General features: G+C 40.1%; 2 protein-coding genes and 1 long non-coding RNA gene across 3 annotated transcripts; 2 read left to right on the forward strand and 1 right to left on the reverse strand.

The window, feature by feature from the left end:
* Positions 1-271: 271 nt before the first annotated feature.
* Positions 272-704, reverse strand: LOC128739198 (uncharacterized). The gene is made up of 3 exons (XR_008412186.1): positions 592-704; positions 434-533; positions 272-351 (listed from the first exon to the last, which is right to left on the reverse strand). It is a non-coding gene; the product is annotated as an uncharacterized LOC128739198 (long non-coding RNA).
* A 75-nt stretch (positions 705-779) lies between these two features.
* On the forward strand, positions 780-2,154 carry LOC128739656 (uncharacterized). Its single transcript, XM_053835152.1, has 2 exons — positions 780-1,985; positions 2,122-2,154. The coding sequence occupies exons 1-2, from the start codon at positions 780-782 to the stop codon at positions 2,152-2,154; spliced, it is 1,239 nt and encodes a 412-aa protein (XP_053691127.1).
* Positions 2,155-16,854: 14,700 nt separating this feature from the next.
* LOC128743713 (endocuticle structural glycoprotein ABD-5-like) lies at positions 16,855-26,341 on the forward strand. Its single transcript, XM_053840339.1, has 2 exons — positions 16,855-17,006; positions 26,101-26,341. The coding sequence occupies exons 1-2, from the start codon at positions 16,855-16,857 to the stop codon at positions 26,339-26,341; spliced, it is 393 nt and encodes a 130-aa protein (XP_053696314.1).
* The last annotated feature ends 50 nt before the right edge of the window (positions 26,342-26,391 follow it).

Genomic DNA, 26,391 nt, shown 5'->3' on the forward strand with positions numbered 1-26,391 from the left:
ACGTACCTGAACCTAATCCCCGTATAAATGAAATTACCGCCGCTGAATGTATGTCGACACAGAGATCTACGAAAAGAAACAGAAAGATAGATATCTATTATCAAAACATGAATAGTGTAAAAGGAACCGAACGACAGAAATCTATCTTTTTATCTTCGATAGAATTGGATATAGATATTTATGCCTTTTCTGAAACTCACCTGGACCACAGTGTGATAGATTTATCACTATTCCCGCCTTGCTTCGCCGTCTATCGCTGCGACAGAAACATCTCCAATAGTGAAAAGGTATCCGGAGGAGGTGTATTAGTTGCCGTCCACAACCGTCTCACCAGCACTGAACATGCTAGGGCTGAAAACAATGAAGCAATTTGTGTAAAATTAGCAACAACGAATGGAGCTTTATTTTTGTGTTGTGGCTATATTCCACCTACCTCTAGTGTTGAACGGTATCGCTCGTTTTGTTTTTTTGTCGAATCCATCGTTGAATCAGCTGGTCCCGATGATGAGATAATTGTTGTCGGCGATTTGAACCTGCCGAATTTAAATTGGAATCAGCCGCACTGTGATTCGAATAATATATCTTACTTACCCGATCAAGTCAGCTCCCAGCGCGAGATGGTTATTGTAGATGGTTTTCTTTCTGCCGGCCTGTTGCAGATATGCAATATTCCTAACCACAATAACTGTTTTCTTGATTTGGTGTTCACCACAGCAGCAGATATCTGTCACGTAGCATTAACGGATCCATTGATAAAAAATGAGGTTCATCACAATGCGATGTTATTAACCGTCAGTGCAATCGAACCGGCAGAGTGCAAACAAGGGGTGCTCAAAAATCAACTAAATCTGAACGCAATGGATCTTGAGCGAGCTCGGTTAGACATTGAAAATATTGCGTGGGACGATTTGTTCATATCAGAAGACGTTTTTCAAGGTTGTGAGGAATATTATCGACAAGCGGAAAAAATGTCCGACTTTCTACGTTCAATAGACATTTTAAATGTTGATTGCGAAAGTGATGTAGTTGTTGAAAATTCAGTGGATTTTAATTCACTGCTATTTTATTATACCATTTTCGGCATATTTTCTCGATATTCTCCAACGATAACGGAACGGCGAAGTTCTACAAATAGCTACCCCGAATGGTTTACACCAGCGCTGGTCAATCTAATGAAAGAAAAGAGATCAGCTTTGAAACGGATGCGTCGTTCATCCTCAAGCGAAAACGTGGCAAACTACAAACAAATCCTAAGAGTATTTAAAGCGGTTCACAGAGAAGCGTATCAAGTTTACATCGCGGATATACAAACTCGCTTTAAGACTAACCCAAAATCATTCTGGAGATTCGTAAATGGCAGAAGAAAAGGATCTGGCGTTCCGGATTGTGTGAATTACAACGGTGTTACGTCTACTGATCTTCAATCGTCTTCAGAACTCTTCGCGGCGTATTTTAAAAGTGTGTTTACTGAGGTTACCGGTAATATCAGGGAATTGCTCAGCGATAATGATGAGGCGCCGTATCAACTGTCCGAAGCTTGTGTGGAACGCGGTATCTGCAAACTCGATGCCAATAAATCAGCAGGTCCAGATACGCTATCGAACAAAATTCTGAAAGAATTTCGGCAGGAATTTGTAACCCCTCTAAAAAGCTTGTTTAACGCGTCATTGGCTTCCGGTCACTTCCCAGGAATCTGGAAGATTTCGCACGTCATTCCGATACATAAAAAAGGGGCCAAAGGTGATGTAGAAAACTACCGTGGAGTTGCTATTCAATCGGCCATTCCGAAGCTTTTCGAGTCGCTGGTATATGGCCTTCTTTACGATAATGTAGCTAACCGTGTGTCTCCTGTACAGCACGGATTCTTGAAGAAGAAGTCAGTGGTCACGAATCTTTGCGAGTTCACCTCGGTGGTCACGGATTGCATCGCAAGTGGTTTACAAATGGATTGCATATACACCGATATGAGCAAAGCATTTGATGCTGTTAGTATTAATAGTATCTTAGAAGCAGTAGAAGACTTTGGCATCCGAGGCTCGCGATATAACTGGTTGAGGTCGTATCTTAAAAATAGAACTCAATTTGTAAAACTGCGCGGCAACAAGTCCGGTTCGTTTACAGTGCAATCAGGAGTACCGCAAGGTAGCCACTTAGGACCTTTATTATTTGTAATATTAATGAACAAATTACCTGAAGTTATTTCACACGCAACCGTTTTAATTTATGCCGATGACGTGAAAATCTTTTTTCCCATTAAGACAATGGATGACTGCCTGAAGTTGCAGCTTGATTTAGAGCATTTTGGGAGATTCTGTGACAGTTGCGGATTAAAAGTTAATACGAACAAGTGTTCAGTGATGACATTCACTAGGAAAGTTAGCCCTGTGATCTTCGACTACGTTCACCGAGGTAGTACTATCCCGCGTGTAGAATATGTACGTGACCTAGGGGTAACATTCGATAGGTCGCTTTCTTTTGTTAGACACATCGACAACGTGATTAACGAGAGCCTGAAACTTTTTGCGCTTGTAAGGAGGTTCGGCCGTGACCTCGATGATCCGTATGCAATACTGGCAATCTACAAAGGTCTCGTCAGAAGCAAACTGGATTTCGCTAGCGTTATTTGGCGTCCGCAGTATGTAACGCATATTCAACGCATCGAGAGAATCCAGAAGAGATTTGTAAGGTTTGCTCTCAGGAATCTTGGATGGAACGGAGAAGAGCTAGCACCTTACCATGACCTCTGTTGTTTGGTGGACATTGACACGATACACTCGAGGCATAAGACAGCAGATATCGTGTTCTTCACGAACATACTCTCAGGACGAACAGCTAGCCAACCATTGACCATGAGATTAATTTTCAACAATAGCCCAGTGACACTTCGACAACGTAGAATCTTCGATCCGCCGTTTCGTTCTAGGAACTACTCACAGCATGAACCCACTTCCCGTTTCATGAACGCCTTTAACGAGCTTCAGCAAATTATAACCATTGACATGAGCGCAAATACCATTAAACATAGGCTTAGGTTATACTACAGAGGACAACTGCTTTTGTGATTGTATTTTTATTTAATATTTAACTTGTTCCTATATGTAGAATTTGTCCAATAATTGTTCGTAAATTAGTCTTAAGAAAGGATAACGGGCTCATAGCCTATATATTCAAATACAAATACAAATACCTCTAAGTAGGTACTCGAATTTGCAAAACTAGACCATTGGTAGTTATATAAATTGTTCAAGACGTCATTGACCATATCTAACCACATATCCGGAAATGCTCCGGATACCCCTACGGGGATCAGTTTCTGAATAGAACTAAAATACAACGTTTGACATCTCTAAGTAAGCGAGAGTGCAAAACTAGCTCAAAATAGTTCATTTGTCGTCATATAATATGTCCAGGAACACATTGGTCACACTCGGACACGTTCTGGGAGTGTTCCTGACACAGGAAAGCGACCAGTTTCTGAGTTGAACAAAACCCCTTATGCGACCCCACGATGACAAATTACAAATAAAAGCAGAAAATGCCAGGAACTGGAAATTTATCTTCAGAGTTATCCTTACTCCCGTAAAATTTCAAATTGTTCTGTACAGATATTTGAAGCAGTTGAATTAAACGTGCACGTGAATTATCAAAACAACAACGGCACGTGGTCGTGAAAATACTCCACCGGCAGTCACCGGTTCACCGGCAACGCAAGGATCAAGGCATGCTGTGAGTGTGACTGTTATGCGTTTATTCTTGCTTATTCAAGCACAAATAAACGCATATCAGTAACTTCGGTAGTTTTTATAAGTTTTGGAACAAATTGTAGGTCACTTGTGAACAAATTGCTTGTAAAAGTATTCTATAGTGTACATTCAAGTAAGATTATGATGATTTGGACGATTTGTTTCCAAAATTTACTCAATATTAAAGAAAAAATGTAGCGGTTTCAAATGCGTTTTTCACCGCTGCAAGTTTTTGCATATGTGACTGTCTTCCATTTATGGGCAGTATTGGTGTCGACTAATGCACACTAATTTTTAACTCTACTACTAACTCTACTAATTTTTAGAGTCTTCAAATAACTTCTATTATTATTGACATTGAATTTTGGCTTGCTCTATTCATGGCATGGTATGAAGACTGACTTAGAAATAAGATAAGTGATAGCTTTCTAGAATGATGAATTTGATATTTTTCCTACCCTACTTATATGTAGCCAGCAAAAAAGTAGTGTTGGTTTATCCATGTTTATTTATACTACACTGATATGATCAAACCACGAAAGAACGGTAAAAAACGTAAATGTCGACGGAAACAGCGGAGGTGAATGTTATATATTTAAAGAATTTCCGGAGATTGCGATTAAGATTATGATGCGCGAGTTATTTCTCAACATTTTTAGTCTGTTTCTTTATAACTGGAGCTAAAATAAGGTCTCACACAGGTTCTGGAGAGTGCTCGGACCTGGTATCAGGAAAAAATCTCTCTGGGAAAGTGAACCATCGTATTTGAAACAGATGTATACGTGATATGCATTTAGGATAAGGCATCATCTTGATGACAGCCTGACACGACAAGGATCAGCTCACAGATTTATTGGTTCCGAGCCACGCCTCGGAATCTCTTCACACGCCGTACAAGAAAAATTATTGATATAGGAAGAGCTAAAAATAGCACTCCGTTTAATTCAAACAGAGGGACAGGCTAAATAGTTTATCTTGTAGTACAGTTTTTAAAATTAGTATAATATAACTCATAATAATTACGAGAGTTTTAACCGGACACTGTCCCGCTGCTGGCGAGTTCCTAACTTCAAATAACTGTTAATACCCAATAACCTTATGTCGTGATTTTAATAAGTGGCGGATGATGTTAAACAGAATACTTCAGTCCTTGTAATATGAACGCGTTTAGAACAGAAAGGTCTCATAGAAACAGCAAGCCTATTCGTATGTTATAGTAGTCGTATAGAATGCATGATAAAACAATTAAGGCGTTTGGAAAATGCATTCTGAAATCTAAAGTGGTGGACTGTAATCGAACAGAAACATTCTGAATTAGGAAGGGCTTACAGAAACAAAAAATCGATGTGCGATGTCATTATCCGATTTGAATTTTGTTCAATTACCTATAATGCCGCTACTCGCAAAACAGTCCCATTTTCTATGGAGTTTCCTATGTAAATGGGACCGATATGCGAGTAGCGGCAGTCTAGTCCGCTTTAAAATAACTATCCCTTCCAAAAATGTCCCTGTTTATTGACTCCTAAAATGTCTCAAATTATATGACTTAGTCGATGACCGGCTGGATAATGCGTAACGTCGGTGACGCGCATCCGGCTGTATAAAATAGTAGTCCGAAGCCCCTTATCTAGTAACTTCTATCGTTATATTCTTGTGGTGCCAGCCGAAATGTGAACAACCTTCGCGGAGATAGGGTAACGAGCCCCGTTGGAAACTAAGGTCGGATACCGACAGGGAAGGAGGTGAGCGTCTATTCCCATGCCAGGGGTGGCTCTTGACGATTTTTCTACCAAGTAAACGGTAGTAGGGGAACTGTGGGTAAGACGAACAGGTTAAGAAGAACAGCTAATATAATACAGAAAACTTATGATTTATGAAACCTAAATACAGTTTACTTTAGTTCAATATATTGTTTTCTTCTAAGATAAACAGGTATTCCAAATTGCCTCAACTGAGAGCATATTATTCTTTTAGACCCTTAACAAATTGAATACGTAAAATATGGTGGTGTAGCGTGTAAAAAATGAAGGGGGCAGTCCACCCCCTCCAGCTAGAGGCAGCCAATAGAAAATTGTTTGAGAGCGGCAATATGAACAAGCATTTCAAAAACTGTTTCATGCCTGGCCGCTACTAATTTGTTTGAAATTCACGTTTGCGGGTTAAATTTTCATTCATTTGCTTGAGATATCACTAAGAAGTAAAATCAACAATTTTGTTATAATATGTTCACTGACTATCTTACCCACACTAGCAGTTGTCCATTTCACCCCGTCATTATAAATTTTTTTAAAGCGTTCACAATTTTTCATACGCAAATGAAATTACGTATTATTTCAATGCAGACGTTACTTGAAAAGGTAATAAATTGAAATAATTCATGCTATGGGCAACATTTTGGAATTAAACCCCTCAAAAAGCTTAATTTCGATGGAAAAAAAGTTAAATCCAGACGCAGAATCATTTCCAATTTATAGTTTTTCTGTACTTTATCAAAATTGGAAAGTTCTAAATGATGATGAAAACGTTCAGACATCATGAGATACCAAGATGGTTGGATGCCCATCCAAATATTTACGAATTTTAATGCTTAACTGGTAGAATCAACCACCTGTCCGTCTTACCCACAGTTCCCCTACTCCAAATTAGGAGCAGCTCAATACAGCATTTGATCCTGAACCGGTGGTTGAATTAAGACATGTGTTGTCTAGGCACCACTAGCATTGAAGTTTTTGGAGCATCTTAGTAGTCATACTAAGAATTGAAAATAAACCTTCCAATTAAATTCTACTATGCATATTTATTCGCGACAGATGCGCATTTCGCCTACGACTTGCAGGTTTTATCAGTGTCTGTTTTCGAAAACTGGTCAGAAGGCAGTTTTATACCGGTCATCAGAAGATTCTAGTGGAGCTCACAGTTTGTCGCGGTTCGCTTTTATTCTTAGAGTAAGAAATGGAGGTATTTAACGATTCACAAAATGCACTTAAGTCTCAGGGTAACGTCCTGCCGAAAACAGCTTAGTAAAAAGAAATGACCAAGTGACAACTCACGGTTTCTAGTAATGATGTCGTCTGCAAAGGCTAGGAGTTGGCTACTCTGGCTGAAGATCGTTTCTCTTGTTTCGACGCCCGCTTGCCGGATCACACCTTTAAAAGCGATATTGAATAACATACAGGACAGTCCATCCCCTTGCCGTAACCCTCTGCGCGATTCCACAGGACTTGAGAGTGTTACTGAAACGCGTACGTAGCACATCACTTGTTCCAGAGTAGCTTTGATCAGCCGCGTCAGTTTGTCCGGAAAACCGTACTCGTGCATTATCTGCCATAGCTGTTCGCGTTCAACGGTATCGTATGCTGCTCTGAAATTCACGAAAATATGATGCGTGGGCACGTTGTACTCTCGACATTTCTGGAGGATTTGTCGGAGAGTAAAAATTTGATCCGTAGTAGCACGGGCCTCCATAAAGCCCGCCTAATACTTCTTACGAATTGTCTAGCTATTGGGGATAGACGACGCAACAAAATCTGGGAGAGCACCTTGTAGGCAGCGTTGACCAGCGTAGTTACAGCAGTCTAGCCGGTCGCCCTTTTTGTAGCTGGGACAGACTATGCCTTCCATCCACTCCTCCGGTAGTTTCTCTTCTTCCCTTAGCCTTGAAATCAGCCAGTGAAGTACCGTTGCTAAGGGTTCTTGGCCATTTTTGTAGAGTTCTGCCGGGAGTCGGTCCTTTCCGGCGGCTCTATTATTCTTCAGCACACCGATTTCTCGCCGGATCTCCTCGAGATCGGGGGCTGGTACGCTGTTGTCGTTTGTAGGTACTCCGAAGAACTGCTTCCACCTGTTGACCACCTCGCGGTCGTTTGTGATTAGATCCTCTCCCTCGTTCCTACACGTGTCAGGTTTTAGTGTGTGGGTCTTGCGAGTTTGGTTCACCTTCTCGTAAAACTTGCGGGTGTCATTAGCCCGGAATAGTTGTTCTAGCTCCTCATGATCTCTGTCCTCCTGGCGCTTTTTCCTCCTCAGGATCGTGGTCAACTCATTCCTCGTTCGTCGATACTTGGCCAAATTCTCTCTCGTGGATATCCTCAGATACTTTTCCCAAGCTCTTTTTTCCTCTCTATCGCTTCTAGGCATTCCCCGTCAAACCAATCATTTCGTGCACTCGAGGTTTCCACACCTAGCACCGCGGTTGCGGCCTCGTTGACGGCCGAGCGTATCCTACTCCATCCGTTTTCGAGGGTCGAAGCATCTAGCTCTACAGAGAAAGGCAGAGCTTCCTCCAGCACGCGGACGTAGTTTTCGGCAGTTTGCGGTTTGTCTAGTTGCCGAATGTTTAGCCGAGGAGGGCGACTTTGTCGCGAGGTACAAACCGTCGATAGTTTTGAGCGCACATGTACTGCTTCTAGGTAGTGGTCCGAGTCAATATCCACATTCCGTAGGGAGCGTACGTTGGTGACGTTGGTCAGGTGATCTCCAGGTAGCCTTTTGGATATCTTTGTGGGGAAAGAAGGTGCTTTTGATCACCAATCCTCGGGAAGCCGCAAAGTTGATGCATCGCTGGCCGTTAAACTTCGTGTCGATGTGCAGGCTATGGGGCCCGATCATCGGTTTATACATTGCTTCCTTGCCGACCTGGACGTTCATACCCCCGATGGCGATCTTGATGTTCCGTGGTGAGCAGCTGTCGTACGTTGTCTCCAGCTGCGCATAGAACCCTTCCTTCTCGTCGTCGGATCTACCTTCGTGTGGACAATGCACGTTTATGATGGTGTAGTTGAAGAAACGACCTTTTATCATCTACACGCACATCCTACCGTTGATCGTTTTCCAGTCCATTACGCGATCCTGCATTTTGCCCAACATTACGAAGCCCGTTCCCAGCTCGTTGGTCGCTCCACCACTCTCGAAAAATTGGGCTTTGCCGCCACGGATCCTCCACACCTTCTCGCCTTTGCCACAGATCTTCTGCAGTGCCACGATGCCAAACTTTCGGGGTTCTAACTGATCGAGTAGCACCCTGTCGCCACGAACGAGATTTAGCGATCTGCAGTTCCAGGTACCAAGTCTTTATTTCATGTCCTTATTTCGTCGCCTTGGTCCATGCCGAGCGTTCCGAAAAGATAATTCTTGACTCTTATTAGTTTTTTTGGGTTTAGATAGGAAGCCGAACTAGGGCTTACGCTACCGAGTCTCGGGATGGGGCTGCTATCTTACAGTGTCGAAACAACACTGTGCCTACTTCCCTGTTAGTATACGACTTTAGTTTCCACCGGGGTTGGTTACCTATCTCCGCTAAGGTTGCTCGTATTCCGGCTGCATGCAGCATCGGAGTAGGATCGGGGAGCTAGATAAGAGGCTAGGGACCACTATGGGGCAGTGTTGAAAAGTTCATAGCAGCAAAAAACTCAATGAGATTTCAAGCACATGAAATTTCAACCTTTGTCACAAGCGAGAAACTCACATATGAATTTCACTCGCTATTATACGCGATGTTTTTGTTGCTATGCGATGTGAACCAAATTCAGCTGTGAGCATTTTGTTTAATTCTTCCACAGCTGGCATTTCATGCAACCAACTATAGATCAAAAGAGAATCTACCGTCAGAAAAAACATCAGCAACGAGAAATGCAGCACACATTCATGAATTAAGATGGCAAACATATTGGCGGAATTTACGTTTTTCCTTCGCGGGAATCGGCACTAGTAACAACTAGTAACAATCCTAATAAGAATTAGATAAACATGTAATTTAAATGTGCGTTTTAGTTTAAGTTTGCGATTTATTTAGAGATTCATTCCCTCATGCTCACTCACAGCTACGTATCGCACGAGAGAATACAGTGGACCCTCGTTCGTTTGAACGATTCCTCATGCAAACTAACGGGGTTACTTTTTAATTTGAACAACTGGTAACCCGAAATATGCTGAAACCTGTGTGAACTGGCCGCCCTACTCTTTGTTATTGTTTTGGTGGTTTGTTTTAGTTGGCAGTTGCAAGTGCGAATATTGCATTTTCCGATCGGATTTCTATCTTAAACGTTAGGAAAACGAAATGTTAAACCGATTAAACACGCTAGGTCAGTACAAACAAATCGCTTATGTGCATTGTCTGCATAAACAAATGATGTCATGTTGAGAATGACGTTTGAACCATTTTTAATTTGCACGTCGTGCAAACTAACGGGGTTCAAATTAAAAAGTGTTCAGATTAAAAATGGTCAAACGAACGGGGGTCCACGGTACCTATGCTGTTCAAACAAGGAATTTGTATGTATATGTGCATAGCTCCAGGCAGCAGTTGAAGCAAAGCAGAATTTGATCAAGCGGGAAGAAATATGTGTGAGTTTTGTGCTTCTTGCTATGAAAACAGAAACACTCACGCGTGATTTTTTTATGCATAGGATCAAGCTGACATGATTCACAGCTGATTTTGATTTTTGATGAGTTTTGAGATTTTGAGTTTTTAACATCACTGCTATGGGGTTTGTTTTACGCATTATCCAACCATACACCAACCATATTTTCGAATCTTCGAATAAATTACGTCTCGCAAGAATTGGATACAGCTACATATTCAACTACATTGCATTATTGCGTAATTGCTCAAGAATTGTGTTTCATGTTAGCTAATTATGCTCTAAAAGTAATCTAATTTTGTTACGGTATTGTTGAATGAACCATTAGTAAAAACATGGTAAGTAAATGAGGTAAGTGGGACCTATCGCCATAATTTTGAAAATTCTCTGTAGATTCATTTCATGTAAATCGATAGCCCAATTTTGTAATTAAACCTTCAAAGTAATACCGCTGGAGAGTTTCTGTACTTCAAGAAATTTAAAATAATCACCGGTGTAGATTATACAGTCGAATAAACCCTAACTATGCAATTTTTAGGTACCACTTGTTCCGGGGTACCTTATATTTAGCATACGTTTGTCCGCGCTGACAATTATCCAAAAGTAAACTTGCCGTGCTGATGCCATTTAATTCTATTCTTTGTCATCTGAACATATTCGCTCTTGTCTGCTCTCTCATTCCGCGTTTGCAAACCGTCAAGGCACGAAAATAGATTTACATTAGCCAGTCCACGACTACATATGTCGCCTGTTTGCAGCGTTATGTAGCTAGCAAAAAGCCAATCGATAATGGCTTTGCTTTTCTTTTTACGTCATTTCAATAGTCTTTACATGTCACGAAGGCATTACGAATGCTCCTTCCCCGTTTGTTAAGGACGTTCTACATCATCCACCCTTGCTGGCTACTATCCGTCAACAAATACGTCATGACGTGACTATCCCCACTGATCGTCTACTATGATTTCGCCCGTGCAGACTTCAGGGAAGTCCAAAGAACCGTGACTAGTATCAATTGGGATGCAGTTTTGGACAAGGAAGATGTTAATTCTGCCGCAATGACATTCTCTAATATCCTGAACTACACTATCGTTCGACATGTCCCAAAAAGAACCATACCCTGGATAAATGCTACGCTACGACGTCTGAAATCCGAGAGGAAGACCGCTCTTAAGAAATTCTCCAAATATAGAACGTTGCCACTCCGTAACCACTACCTGTCGATCATCAGGCGTACAAACAATTGAGTCGCTCCTGCTTCCGGAACTACCTGAGCAACATCGAACACAGACTGAAAAGGAATCCAAAATCCTTTTGGAAGCACGTCAACGAACAGCGGAAGAACAACGGGCTTCCTTCGGTAATGTTACTGGGTAGTGAAACTGCCAGCAACATACAACAGATTTCCCAACTATTCGCGCGCAAATTCTCCAGTGTATTTACTGACGACAGGTTGACAAGAGAAGAAATTTCCGCAGCCGTCCAGTGCGTCCCCGTACTTAGCAATTGTTTAACTCACCTTTCCATCGATGACGCAATGGTTATATCAGCCGCCATGAAGCTAAAATCCTCTCGTTCTTCTGGACCGGATGGTATTCCGTCTCTTCTGCTTAAACAGTGTATCAACGCTTTGGCTGCTCCGATGAGCCACCTGTTCAGTTTATCAATCAGTACAGATGTTTTCCCAACAATATAAAAATCGACTTACATGTTTCCTGTTCATAAAAAGGGGAATAGGAGTAATGTGAATAACTATCGCGGCATCTCTGCACTAAACGCAATATTTATTTACCTTTATTTATTTATATTAATATCAAAACTCTTCGAGCTTGTCGTGTATGCACCTGTATTCGCATTCTTCAAGCAATACGTCGTAGACGATCAACACGGCTTTATGCCCAAGCGGTCCACGACAACCAATCTTTTAACTCTTACGTCCGACGTGATAAAACGTTTTGACGGCCAGTTGCAGACGGACGTTATTTACACGGACCTTTCCGTTGCTTTGGACAATAGGGATGGGAACTATCATTAAAAATCGTTACTGATAACTATCAGTAGTTTCAGTACGTTACTGATAACTATCAGTAAATATCAGTAATTTTACCCATCACGGCATTGTAGCAAAAAAAACAGGACATTGTTATACCGGTATTATTTTTTGTAACTTTACATTGTAATTTATCAGGTGGACTTCCTGGGGCCTCGCGCAACTACCGACCAGATTTTTATCATCCGACAGATTTTGCAGAAATGTTGAGGGTACATCGTGTCCTTGCATCACATCTTTATTGATTTCAAAGCAACATACGATACAGTCCATCGAGACCAGCTATGGCACATAATGCACGAAACCGGTTTTCCGGATAAACTGTCGCGACTAATCAGAGCTACATTAGAACGAGTAATGTGTTTCGCACGTCTCGGGGACACACTCGAGTCCCTTCGAGACGTGGCGCGGGTTGGGACAAGGTGACAGCTTATCCAGTATACTGTTCAACATTACTCTTGAGGCGGTGTTCCGACCAGCGGGTATCGAAGCGAGAGGCATGATTTGCATCAAGGGTAGAAGTATATGAATCACGACATACTTTTACTGCTTGAGAATCCCAGAGACTCTCATCTACATCTGACGAAGGTCGGTAGGCTACGGTGGGCCGGGCACGTCGTAAGGATGCCGGACGGCAGAGCAACGACAACAGTTCTTTTCAGCAACCTCACCGGCACCGGAAACACGAAGACTCAACATGCAAGATGGCATGACCAAGTCAAAAGTGATTTATGACTTTTGAGACGACTGTTAAATTTGTGACGAATGACCCTAGATCGAGTTGAATAGAGACGACTGCTTGAAACAGCACAAGCCACCCCAACTCGAAGCTGCTGACTACAACGACGACATACTGTGTCACTCTCGTCTATCGTACGCAACTATCGACCATTAACTTTAATCCAAATGATTTTTCTAACGGGACGACGTAACTGTATCAGTAAGCATCAATAGCTGCGAAACCTTACTGATACTTAGTGATATTATTGCTTACTGATAACTATCAGTAATTAATGATAGTTTTCCCATCCCTATTGGACAATTTGAACCTTCGAATCGCCATCGCCAAAGCGGACAAGCTCGGAATCGGAGGCTCGTTGCTACGTTGGTTGAATTCATACCTCTCGGACCGCCACCTAGAAGTTAGCATCGACGGTTTTACCTCCAGACCTTTCACTGCTAACTCTGGAATTCCACAAGGTAGCCATCTTGGACCTTTGGTCTTCCTCGTCTACTTCAACGATGTCAACTTCATGCTTAAACGCCCACGACTATCCTTTGCTGACGATCTGAAACTGTATACTAAAGTCGAAAACTGTGTCAAGGACTTAGGAATACTGTTGACAAGGCCTGCAGGAATTTGGGATTTATCATGCAGATCGCCAAGAACTTCAACGACATCTACTGCCTCGAAGTTCTCTACTGCGCTTTTGTCCGGTCCAATCTTGAGTACTGCGCTCCAGTGTGTAGTCCTTATTACCAGAATGGAGTTGATCGAATCGAGTCTGTGCAGCGCAGATTCATACGTTTCGCTCTTCGGAGATTGCAATACAACGACCACTTTCAGCTGCCTTGCTATGAACAATGCTGCAGACTCATCGATTTCGACCTTTTGAACATTCGTCGCGATATGATCAGAGCATTCACTCATAATCACGTCCTACGTAATGGTCCATTTTTACGTGTACCGCATCGGCGAATTAACTACAGCACCTTCAGCACAATCACCGGTCTTCCACGCCATTTTAATCGCCTTATACCTAGCTTCGACTTAAACGTTAGCCGCGAGGTACTGAAAACTAGATTCCTGGCAATAGCTGGCTTTACCTTGTTTTCACTGGCGGGACGACGACACTATGCAGGACCTTGCGACTTACAAGGTACTGGGCGTGATGCTGTTCGTCTGTCAGCGTGTTAGCCGCGATTCCTAGCGCGAGCTTTCGGGGAAAGGCTCCGTTCCTATGAAATAGACCAAACCTCGTGTTTTTAGTCTTGACCTTGAAATGCGGTCAAGCATATGTATTAATATTTTTTTTTTGAAACGGTGATTCTACAATTGATGAAGGGACGGTAGGGGAAAGTAATGAAAATTTTTGAAATGAAGGGGGAAGAGCGGATAGGATAGCGGAAATTGCTGAAAAACTTGAAAAAATTGGTGGCAATATAGTTGTCACTGCCCCTCTAGCGCAAAATGTTGGTGGCAATATGTTTGCCACTGCCTGTCTAGTGCAAAACGTTTTTGGCAATATAGTTGCCGCAGCCCGTTAAGCCAAAAAAACATGTTCTCGAATATTAGTTCTAAATTTTTGGATAAATCCGCATAATAATCTATCACAAAACACCGTAAACTGAATATTACCATCCAAAAAGTTTCCAATGTAATGGTTTTTCTACGAATTTTAACCAAATTTACTGTCGACACTCAAAAACCAAGATTTGTTTTTATAAAAGTGGTTCGTAAATTACCATTTTTACAAATTCAGCAATTTAAAAACATTGAGAATATTGCCAAAGGCTATCAGAACATATTGAGTACATAATATGCTAAAACGATATTGTTAGAAAAGCAAAAACAATATTTTTCGTTGGTGGCAATATAGTTGTCACTGCCTTGTAAAGGGTTACAACTATAATTTATTGAAGTGTTGAGTTGAAAAAGTCTTAAAATTTGTAGTCTTTTAGAAGACCTTCAATTTAAATGTGTAATTTGTAGTTCTAATTTAATTTTTTTTATTTAATGAGGGAAGTAATTAAATATAGATTTATTCATGCACATTGAATTTGAAATTCGAAAAATATTTGTAAATAAAAATAGATAAAAATAGAATTCATTGAATTTAAAAGCCCAATTGGCAATTCATTAGGTAGCGTAAAAAAGAACATAGCCAATTCACATACTATTTTTAGATCAATGTTTCCCAGGCTTACAGCTGATTGTTATTGTGCTAAATAATAAAATAGGGAAGATAGAGCAACGTCCATTACTTCCGAAATAATAAGCACCCTGGTCTAGTTCCCACCTAGCTATCATCGCACTTCGGTTGATCTGTCATTATCATATCACCGGTGCGTAAATTAAGAATTAAAAGTATCAATTTAAAACCGTAACAAATAGCCAATTTGCTGCCCTTGACGAAGTGTGTTCATTCTAAGGTTCACAAAATGGTTTGCATCAGCGTGAATCATGTAGCGAAGTAGGAACTAGACAGCTCAAATGCTGCATGTTGAATAATTCGTAAATATCAAACCACCCGGGCGTCTATCAAGATATAGTTCAAGCAGAAGGAATTTACTTCAATCAACAACAATGATCCCTTTGCCGGTGTGCGGTGGATCACTATTTGGTTACAAGCTAACGTCGGTCCGTCCGTCAGCACGGAAGCCACACTGGCCTTACCTTTGAATCTTCAATGGACTTCAGGTTCTGTGCTAGCCCACGTACCGGCCAAAGTGGCTATAAAGATGAAACATTACTTGACCTATCCGAAGCAGCTCGAAATGTTGAATGTTAAGCATCCATCAAAACAAAACGATGACTGCAGTGCAGTGTAAGGGCCAAGCGGCCAGTCTAAATACAGAGCACTCGATTACATGCTATTACACGTCAGATAGCCATTGGACAGGTATTATTATTAGCTCATTATTGGTTTTTGGAAAAATTTCCAACCGAACCAATCTTGTTTGACTTTATGCATTGTTGGTTCTTCTTACCGAAGATTAAATCCACTTTGCTCGGTGCTTGAACTGCAGCGAGCATGTAGTCTTGTCTCTAATAATAATTCAATCTTCCTGCAAGACCCTCGTGAGGTCAACATGGGAGGATTGCAGCATGCAATTATACTGCACCAACAGCGAGGAATGTCTGGTTAGGCGATGTTTTTCGCCAACACAATGTTGGTGGATGACTTCTAGCTGGGAAATTTTAGTAGTTTTGACTATTCGGTGAAACACTTATCTTTTTCTAAGCCACATGTAATAAACCCTCGTCTGGCGTCGTTGATTGTACTTAGAATGAACGATTCTCATTCTTGATTGGACATAAAATGATCATTGACAACGAAGACGGTAAAGGCACAGGTGTACTAGCAACAAAAACAGATAAAGGTTGGTTCAATAGCACCAAAATAATGGCATTTCCTAGTGATGACAAGTTCTTCACTTCACTTAACTTGTTACCCCGGGCTGCCTTGATCAGCAATTGCTTCTCACGGTGGTGGTGCGTCTCTGCTGTGGTTTTGTTTTGCTTATTTTTTGCAGAGAAACCGTGAGTGCGTGATTTCGGGTGGAAATTTAGCAGCGACCCAGCCGGCGTGCGCGCACGTTCGGGTGCTTCGCTCTCCGCTCCGCTCGGCTAAGGCGAGGTTCGTCGCTTTGCTGCTTCCTCGCCCAAATCTAAGAAGTCACCGCGCAAGAAATGCCACAAGATGAGCCGCTTTTCTCCGCGGAGAGGGAGAAATCAAGTCTGCGCGCGCCCGCGTTGGATTCAACGTTCTTTGCGGGATGCTCGGTGCGCTTTGTTTATTGTTGATGTTTTGCGTTTCGGTATAAAAGCATTTTCCCGTGCGCAAGAAGACACCATTCGTGCTGCTAAAGTAGCCTCAAACGGATTTGGGTCCCGTATTGTAGATTGTTTCGATTAAATCAATATTTTTAATCGGTTTTTGCTTTTGAGCAGGATTGAACAGTTTTCGAGAATATCGAAAGGATGAATCAGTTCGTGTTAAGTGTGTTCTGTGTTCTACTGTGTGGAAAAGTTCTTTCTGCACCAGCCCCGCAGAACCCGGAAGGAACAGCTCAGGATGTACAAACTGTTCGATATTATAGTGAGAATAATGGACTCGATGGATACAAATTTACGTAAGTGGTTTATCAGAAGTAGAGGAGATAAGCTGTCAGTAACACTTTCGGGGGGTCACAAATATGAACTAGCAAGTGAATATAAACAAGTGGTATTCCCAAAATAATAGTGCCTTCATGTTAAGAATAGTGCTACCAAGTTAAACTGACGGTTTACTGTAGTGATTTACCATAAACACCAAAGGGCTCTTTATTAGTGATGCTGGTCTAACAAAACTGTTACAAAATATTTTCTCTAATCAATTGGCAGTAAATTAGTGGTTTTCAAAATTGTTGTACAAATTGGCAGTTCCAAAATTTTATGAACCTTTATATGAGGGCTTAATATATGATGTATGCATGAAAACGACATTTAAAAGATTCAAAGATTCTAATTATTTATGCAAACTCTAATGAAGTTAGGTTTTCTTAGACATCACCTATTTTAAAAATTTAAAGCTCTTGAACCCAGGATCGTACAACAAAAAAGTTTTAGTTTGTAGTTTCCACCACAAGAAAAATTTCTGCAGCAAATTTCTCCCGGTAATATTTTATCAGCATTGACGAGAAAACTTTCTTTCACTCTCATAAAATGATTTGTGTTTTGCCTTAGTGGTTTGAGGAGTTATGTTTTTTTGAGTAAGTGGTTCCCGAGAAAATAGGAAAATTTGTATCAGTTTTTTTTGGGAAAATAAGGGACTTCGAATTTTTAAATTATTTCTTCATTTATGCAATCTCATTGTTTCAAGGATTTCAATTTAAAGACTGGTTATCAGTTTTCACATCTAGTTTCATTTAACTTATCATTTAAAATCATTCTTGCGTAATTTTTTTCCAAAAAGATCCTTGTGTTTGGAAAATTAATTTTGTAATTTATATGTGAAAAGGTAATAAAGGAGAAGACAACATAATTCATATTATGATGGCAAATGGCATCTTCAAACTTGGTAGGATGATTTATAGATATGAAGAGTAGAGCGAATGAGCTTGCACCGCTTCGTTTGTCTCAAAAGGTTTTCCGTGGGGCCGAATTTTCAGTTTGAAAAATATTGAAACGATTCATGAGCCACGTCTGATTTTGGATTTTAAGACCAATTTTGGTCTTAAATGCCATCGTAAGAGTGTAATAAAACCCAAAATGTTACTTGGGCTGCGTATAAGCTTCATTGGTCAGATTGTGATAAGATAAAAAGGCTAAATGCGTGAGCTATCCTGCAATAACTGTTCCCTTTTTCGATGTATATTCTTACGATATTTTTATTTGACGTACAATCACATCATAACCGGAAGAAAACGGAACCATATAGCAGACAAGTTTAGCATCATTAAGAATCTGAGGATGTTTCACTACCCAAGACCTACATATACTTCCAGTTATAGATGATTGCGAACCACTATATCTTCATTTATGGACATCTCCTCAAAACGATTTTTTTTATAACTGTTTTATCTCAACACGTCGCCTGGCACACGAACAAACGGACTTGACTTTTAAAAAAATTCTTTTAATAACAACGACAGATGTATTTTGTTTTCACATCAATAGAAGGTTCTATTTTGTATAACTGGAGTAAAGACGTGTCTAACATAAAAAATAAAAATAAAAATCCAACTTTTTCTCCGAATATCTCGAAAATGGCTGCATTTAGAAAAATAATTATTTTGACCAATTTTGTTGTAATGACATAAAGAATTGTTATTTGTATTACAAACTAGCTGATCCGACAAACTTCGTATTGCCACAAATTAAACTGTGTTGTACATAAATCGTGAATCTAGGATGACCTTTTTCACAATCTTGAGTTTTGCAAGTTTCTGGGGAGTTCATGGGTGTTTTAATATACAAATTTTCCTCACAGTAAAGAAGAAAACAACTCCTTCCATTGCTTAGCCTGATAAAATAAAGCGGACAGCATTTAAATATTCGTCATCATTACAAGCTATTTCGCCGAATACCATTTTGCGGAACACCAATTCTCGGTTGACCATAACGCGGAATATAGAGTTTCGCAGAATACCATTTCGCGAAAAACCTTACGCGGGATGTACCATTTCACGGAAAATCTTTTCATAGAAAGTACCATTTCGTAGGGGTGACCCATCTGAAGAAAAGTAATAGAGGTTAGTAGATCTAGGAAAATAAATAAACCTAGATAGAGGTGATCTCATCGGCGGGCTGCCCCCCGCAGTGCCCGGCGCTTCCGACGGCAGGTCGCCGGCAACACTCGCGACCTGTGGCAGTCTTACGCTGAATTATCTAATGTTACTATTGATAGTTTTTGGTGGTCTTGTTATTGGTTAATGTTTTATGAAAGAGTCTAAAATTTCTCGAGTTCGATTAGTTTTTGAGTTACGCAAAAATTTCTGTTTTATTTGTATGAGAGTCCTACCACAGGGGTGAGGGGTCTCAAACCATCATTAAAGAAATTCCTGCCTCCAAAACCCCTCACATGCCAAATTTGGTTCCATTTGTTTGCTTAGTGCTCCAGTTATGAGGAAATTTGTATTTCATTTGTATGGGAGCCCCCCCCCCTCTTAAAAAGGGAGAGGGGTCTTAATTCATTATACAAAAAATTCATGCCTCCGAAAACAACTATATGCCAAATATGGTTCCATTTGATTAATTAGTTCTCGAATTATGAGGAAATTTGAATTTCATTTGTATTGGAGCCCCCCTTCCTAAAGCGGGGAGAGGTTTCAATTCACCATAGAAAACATTCTTGTCTCCAAAAACACCCACACGTAAAATTTTGTTCCATTTGCTTGATTAGTTCTCGAGTTATGCAGAAATTTGTATTTCATTTGTATGGGAGCCCCTCCCCCCCGCCTAAAAAGGTAAGGGATCCTAATTCATCATAAAAAATTCATGCCTCAAAAAACACCCACATGCCAAATATGGTTTCATTTGATTAATTAGTTTTCGAGTTATGAGGAAATTTGTATTTCATTTTTATGGAAGCCATCCCTCTTAAAATAGAGAGGGGTCATAATTCCCCTTCTAAAGAGGGGAGTGGTCTCAATTCATCATAGAAAAAAAATTTGCCTGCAAAAACATCCACATGCTAAATTTGGTTCCATTTGCTTGATTAGTTGTGGAGTTATGAGGAAATTTGTATTGTATGAGAGCCCCCCCCTTCTAAAGTGGGGATGGGTTTCAATTCACCATAGAAAATAATCTTGTCTCCAAAACACCCACATGTAAAATTTTGTTCCATTTGTTTGATTAGTTCTCGAGTTATCCAGAAATTTGTGTTTCATTTGTATGGGAGCTCCCCCTCTTAGTGGGGGGAGGGGTTTCTAACCATCATATGAACCTTCCCTGGTCCCAAAAACCCCTATAAGCAAATTTTCACGCCGATAGGTTCAGTAGTTTTCGATTCTATAAGGAACATTCGGGCAGACAGACAGAAATCCATTTCTATAGGTATAGATTTGTATGGGAGCCTCCCGTCTTAGAGGGGGAGAGGTCTTTTGCCATCGAGAGAACCTTCCCTGGCCCCAAAAATCCCTACATGCAAATTTCCATGCCGATCGGTTCAGTAGTTTTTGATTCTATAAGGAACATACAGACAGACAGACAGAAATCCATTTTTATGGGTACATATAGATTTATATATTACTTGAAAAATCTCAAGTTGGAAAAAAAATAAAAGTCGTTGTACGAAGTCCGTCCATGAAAGTTGCTCCATCTCAGAATAACTTCAAATAGGTTGCAAATTACTTCTATTTTTTCCAAAAAAAAATAAAAATGTTCAAGAATGGTAAATTTTTGATATCTTGATTATGTTCAATTTTCAAATTTTTGAAAATATGGTAAAATATTTTTTTCAGGAATATTTTTTTCATGTTCAGAATTCAATTTTCTGCAACTTTTGCTTAGACATAATTTTTGTAAAATCGATAGTTTTCGAGATACAATCTTTCAAACATAATACACATGAAAACAAATACGCCCTTTTTAAAACCCTGTTTTGACCCTTCTTTATCGACAGACTTCGTAGCCAGTTATTAGAGTAAAGGACAATTACGGGCCTAGTGCATCGATCCTACTGCCTCTATAGCAGCACCTTTGAGCCGAGATTCGAACATACGACGACTGGCTTGTTAGGCCAGCATCTAGGCTCTAACTATCATAGGAAACTTTCCAGGCCCCAAAAACTTGCATGCAAATTTTCACGCCGATCGGTTCAGTAGTTTCCGAATCTATAAGGAACATACGGACAGCTAGACAAACAGACAGACAGAAATCCATTTTAATAGGCATAGATTGTTGTTTTTTATACGTGTCAGACTGTGTTCGTCGCACACGGTGATCTAATATGCTATGCGTGATGTATGAATTCTTGCAGTTTTCAGATACTAATTCAACACCCAAACACGATACGCTTAAAACTAAATTGCAACGAAACTAAAAGAGATAAGCGGTTCACATCAAAAAATGAATTGTAGAACAATACCTGAGCTTCAAATTGGTAAATAAAAGCAATCAGTTTTATCATACCGTTTCAGGAAAAAAAGAAGATAAAAATGACTTGAGTGACACTTATTTCAAAACTTTTTGCTTTTAAAATGTTTCTAAATTTCATGAAGTAGGAGGTTTAAGAACAATTTTCAGTACAAAATTTTCAAAGCTTTCGAATGAAAGTAACAGAATTGAGCTGAGTTAGCTAGCACAGTTTTTGTACCAGAGCTAATTTACTGAAACTTCCGAATCGAACCGAAAACTAAAAATGTTCAATAAAGCGGTAACGATTGAGATTTGACCATATGCGTAGAAAGATTCTTTTCGTCACATGTGGTCTTATATCACCCCCTGGAAATTTGTACTACAGGGTGTTCAATAAGTTCGAATACAACTTTTCATCGTTGTGTAAGTGCGCATCGTGTGCATTCTGTGTATTGGTATTGGTGTCAGCTTTAGCCTTACATATAGGCTAACCGACGCGCAAGGTGTCGACTTGATGTCATTTGTTATTTGTTTACGTCGTAGTAAAGTTGTTTGCGAGAGGTCAGCGACCCGGTGACATATTTCGGCGGTTGAAATCCCACGGGTTGAAGCGAAATTTCATCTATAACACCATCCGTCGGTACCGGGAGACGGGCTCGGCCAAGGACCGTGCTAGATCCGGGCGGCCGCGTTCGGCGAGGATACCAGCAGCCATCAAGGTGGTGAGGGAGCGGGTTCGTCGAAAACTGACCATCCAGAAGACCATAGTTGACCTCGATGTGTCCATCGAAACTGCCCACACTATCATGGCGAAGGACCTGGGATGCAAGCCGTACAAGAAACGCAAGGTTGACTGGGTAACGGAGGCTACAACGAAGAAGTGGCTGGACAGAGCAAAACTGATAGTTCCGCGGCACGCTGGTCAGGAGTTTCTCGTTTTCTGATGAGTAACTCTTCATTTTGCAGCAGCCGCACAATGTTCAAAATAATCGGCTGTGGGTGCCGACGTTGGCCGGCATCCCCCTGTCCCACATAAACATCCCGCGGTTCCAGAGCGCCGCGTTGGTGATGGTTTGGGGGGCCGTATCCAAGCGCGGGAAGCTTCCGCTGGTGTTTATCGAGGAAAACGTGAAAATCAACGCCGCGTACTATAAGTTCGGGGTTCTGGAGAAGGTTGTGACCCCGGCACTTCGTGACCTCTACGGGAAAGATCTTTACGTCTTTCAACAGGAAGGCGCACCGGCCCACACGGCGAATATCGTCCAAGCGTGGTGTCAGGAGAATTTGACTGATTTTCTCGATAAGAGTTTGTGGCCTCCCAGCTCCCGGATCTTTTTCCCCTGGACTTTTATATATGGTCTTATATACTGGCCAGGCATAGCGAACATAAAGTGAGCACTTTGGACCAATTTAAGAAGCTCATTTTCAAGATCTGGGACGAGATGCCAATGGACCAGGTGCGTGCCGCGTGTAATTCTTTTAAGAAACGTTTCAAGCTCGTCATTAAGCACAAAAGGGGGGTGCTTTCACCAAATATGTCGTAAAGATTCTCAATAAACACTGCTTCAATGAAAATTAATTCAGAAAAGGATATCTTGTATTTTCGTAAGCCGCCACACTCGTACAGTTATGTTTTTATGTTTCTTATAAACTGAAAATAAATGCATACTTAAGGTACTGGATTATGTTGGATCCACTAGCAGGCCTGTCTGTGGAGTTGACCGAAATGTGGTATTGACCAAAATGAAACGATTTGAAGAATGTTTCAATATTATCGATAAGAAATTACCTAACTAAACTAACCCAAAAATCCTGTGGCAGTGAATCTTTTTAAATGGAACCGGAAATTGCCATCGAGTAACGAGAGATGCCGCGAAAATGTCGGAAACTAGAAACGAAATGAGTTACGAATGACTGCTGACACACTGCATCGCTTCGCTAGCGATGATGAGGTGTAGGGGAAGGGCGGTAAAGACGGACACTGCGGGAAAGACGGACACTTGTCATATTTCATAAACAATAATTTTTTGAAGCAAATCAATGATGGGAAATGTTTCTATAGACTGAATTAACACTTTTGAATTGAACTGCTGATTTTTAGCAGCGCAGCATTCAAATTTATAAGCAAAACAAAGAAAAAATACGTATATACGCTAACCGATGTAATTTTGTGTGTGAAGAAAATAGCTAGTAAATCGTTAAAAAATAACATAATCGTGCTAAACAGACGACATTCCGTTAGTTTGATCCTTCACTGAATATCCATTGGAAACCTGGTAAATTTTTGAATATTCAGTAAAAAGTTATTGAAGTTTGAAAAAATGGTATCCAAGTCGGGAAAGACGGACACCCAAAGGTAGGGAAAGGCGGACACACAGATTTTGAACCCATTTTGCCCAACAACTATTTAACATTGCAAATACTTAAATATTTTGAATGTAAAAGTAATCAGAAGTCATATAGCAGTTGGAATAGGCCAACTTTTAGAAACGATTAATTCGTCACCAATTAAAATATTGAAGGGAACCATTTTATTTTCTCGCTCAAAGGGGGATCAGGAAGGGGGGTTTCCCAAACCAATTCTTTCCTAAATACATGATGATATATGTTAAACTTTCTTAATACTGATAATTCGACGACGCATGACACCTTTTTGCGAGTGTCCGTCTTTCCCATATCAAGTGTCCGTCTTTCCCGCCCTTGCGCAGAAACTCTGATTTATACATGATGTTTATAATATTAAAAAAAACATAAATTTTGGAAGAAATTTTCCAGCGCACGTTGTAACTTTATTAGACAGAGACTTAAAGGTTCAGTTTGTGCGAAAATTGCGATCAATACAGTTATATTTGAGTAGATATTGAGTGTTTACCTTAAGGTGTCCGTCTTTACCGCCCTTCCCCTACTGTAAGGTCATTTTGGACGTATTTCTGGACAAGAATTTTGAACCTCGTTCGATTGGCAGAGTATTTCCAACGACCGCAGTATAATAAAGCGGTCCAATTTCCCTAAAATAATTTCGTTTGCCAAGGAATTAACTGCTGCGTAAAAAATGCTAGTGAAAAATGCTAACTAGTTTATCAGAAAGAATCTTTCTGAATGTGGTTTTTGGCCTGACTCAGTTAACTTACTTAGCTGCCATTATTCAAACCCGATTGAACAAGGGGTACAGCGAAAATGGCGTCATCATGTATTAAAATTGTTTTCCTAGAGCTCAATTTTTTTATTCCAAAGCAAATAAAACTACTAAAAATTTGTTTGCTTGTTTATTTACTTATCCTCAAGTGACTCATTATCTTATTGAGGCGAATGGGAAAAACCAATTTGAGTTAATAGCATCATAACCTTTCTCAAATTGGCATAAAAAATAAAACCTCCATTGAATCTATTTTTTAATTTAATTGGGGTGGTTAAAGTGGAATATAAATATTTTTCGATTTATATTAATTTTTTGGAAAAAGCATTTCTTCGTACCGCTGGGCTAGACTCCATCTTTTGGTGTCAAAAGATGTTTTCATTTAGGGAAATGAAAGAGGCGTAAAATCTCAGAAGACTTATCTATTTGATCATTCAATAAAGTTAATTATTAGCGTCACCTTTAATACCGACAATATGTATCAGGTAAAGCATATTTGTCTCATATTAAAGTGTTTATTCAAAGGATCCGTCCAACGCATAATAATCTTTCAATATATTGTAAATGAATACTTTATATATCTTCAGCATAGATAAAGATATTCAGTTGATACGATTTCTTGTTTAGATCTGTTTACATGGGACATTTAATGTCAGCGTTTTTTTTCACAGTATTTTTAGCCCTAAAGCTTGAAACCCTTTTTAAGCTAAACTGTTCGGTAATATTATTTGTGTTCCATTGCACATTATGAATAAACAAGTTTGGTATGTTTCAAATCATCTTAAATTTGAGCCATCAGTGCAAATAGATCTAATCTATTTTTACAAACATTGTTGGTTTTTGGCCCAATCTCACCCCGTGGCCCAATGTCATCCCGGATGGTGGTAGCGCAACTATTGGTGCTACCACAACTATTGGAACAACTACCCTACCACAATTCTGTGACAATCTTCTTGGTTAATGTTGCAAAATTTTGGGCAAAATAATTTTTATTTGGTCAAAACTGCAAGAAAGAACTGAAGAAAAAAATAAATCTAGTCCAACGGAACCCAGAGACATTCACTTTATCAATGAAAACATTGAATAAAATGGAAAACATCAAAAAACGATCCTTTCCCTTATGCAAATATCCTGGTATCGGATTGGATATGAAAATAGCAATCTTATGGCGAAAAAGATCGTTTTTATAAAAGCGGAATCCAGAGATATCGACTTCTGCTAAAGTAATGCAGTAAAGCAAGTAATATTAGTATCAAGTAAAGTAGAGCCAAATATCTTTCATTTAGCTTAAATTACTAGAAAAAGACGAGTGCCGTTAACAAAAATCGCACCATTAGAATCCTTCTAAAAATATTGGTCTTTTCATTACAAAAGATTGATTGAACATATTTTTTTTTTGAAAAATCCCTACTGTAGTAGATGATTTTTTACGTATGACAGGCAGTGAATTTGCAATTAAATTCTAAATCTGAATCTTATTGTTTCTGTTGAATATCAATCAGTTTTAAATAATATTTCTTCTATTCAAACAGCTACGAGCTGAGCGATGGTCAGATCCGGTCGGAGGTGGGAACGTACCGTGATTCCAAGGACGCCGAGGGCAAGGACATCAAGGTACTGTTCGTGCAGGGTTCCTACTCGTTCGTCGGTCCCGATGGTAAAACGTACTGGGTGAACTACACTGCCGATGAGAACGGCTACCATCCGAAAGTTGGCACCGGTCCAACTGGAGGCATCCAACCCGGGCAGGATGCTCCGATCGAAAGCGCTTAGGAGGTGACATCGACAGATGTAGATAGTTTTCATGAGATTCCAAGCTAGTT

This window comes from Sabethes cyaneus, chromosome 3 (genome assembly GCF_943734655.1).
Source record: "Sabethes cyaneus chromosome 3, idSabCyanKW18_F2, whole genome shotgun sequence".
In the NCBI taxonomy this organism is placed as follows: domain Eukaryota; kingdom Metazoa; phylum Arthropoda; class Insecta; order Diptera; family Culicidae; genus Sabethes; species Sabethes cyaneus.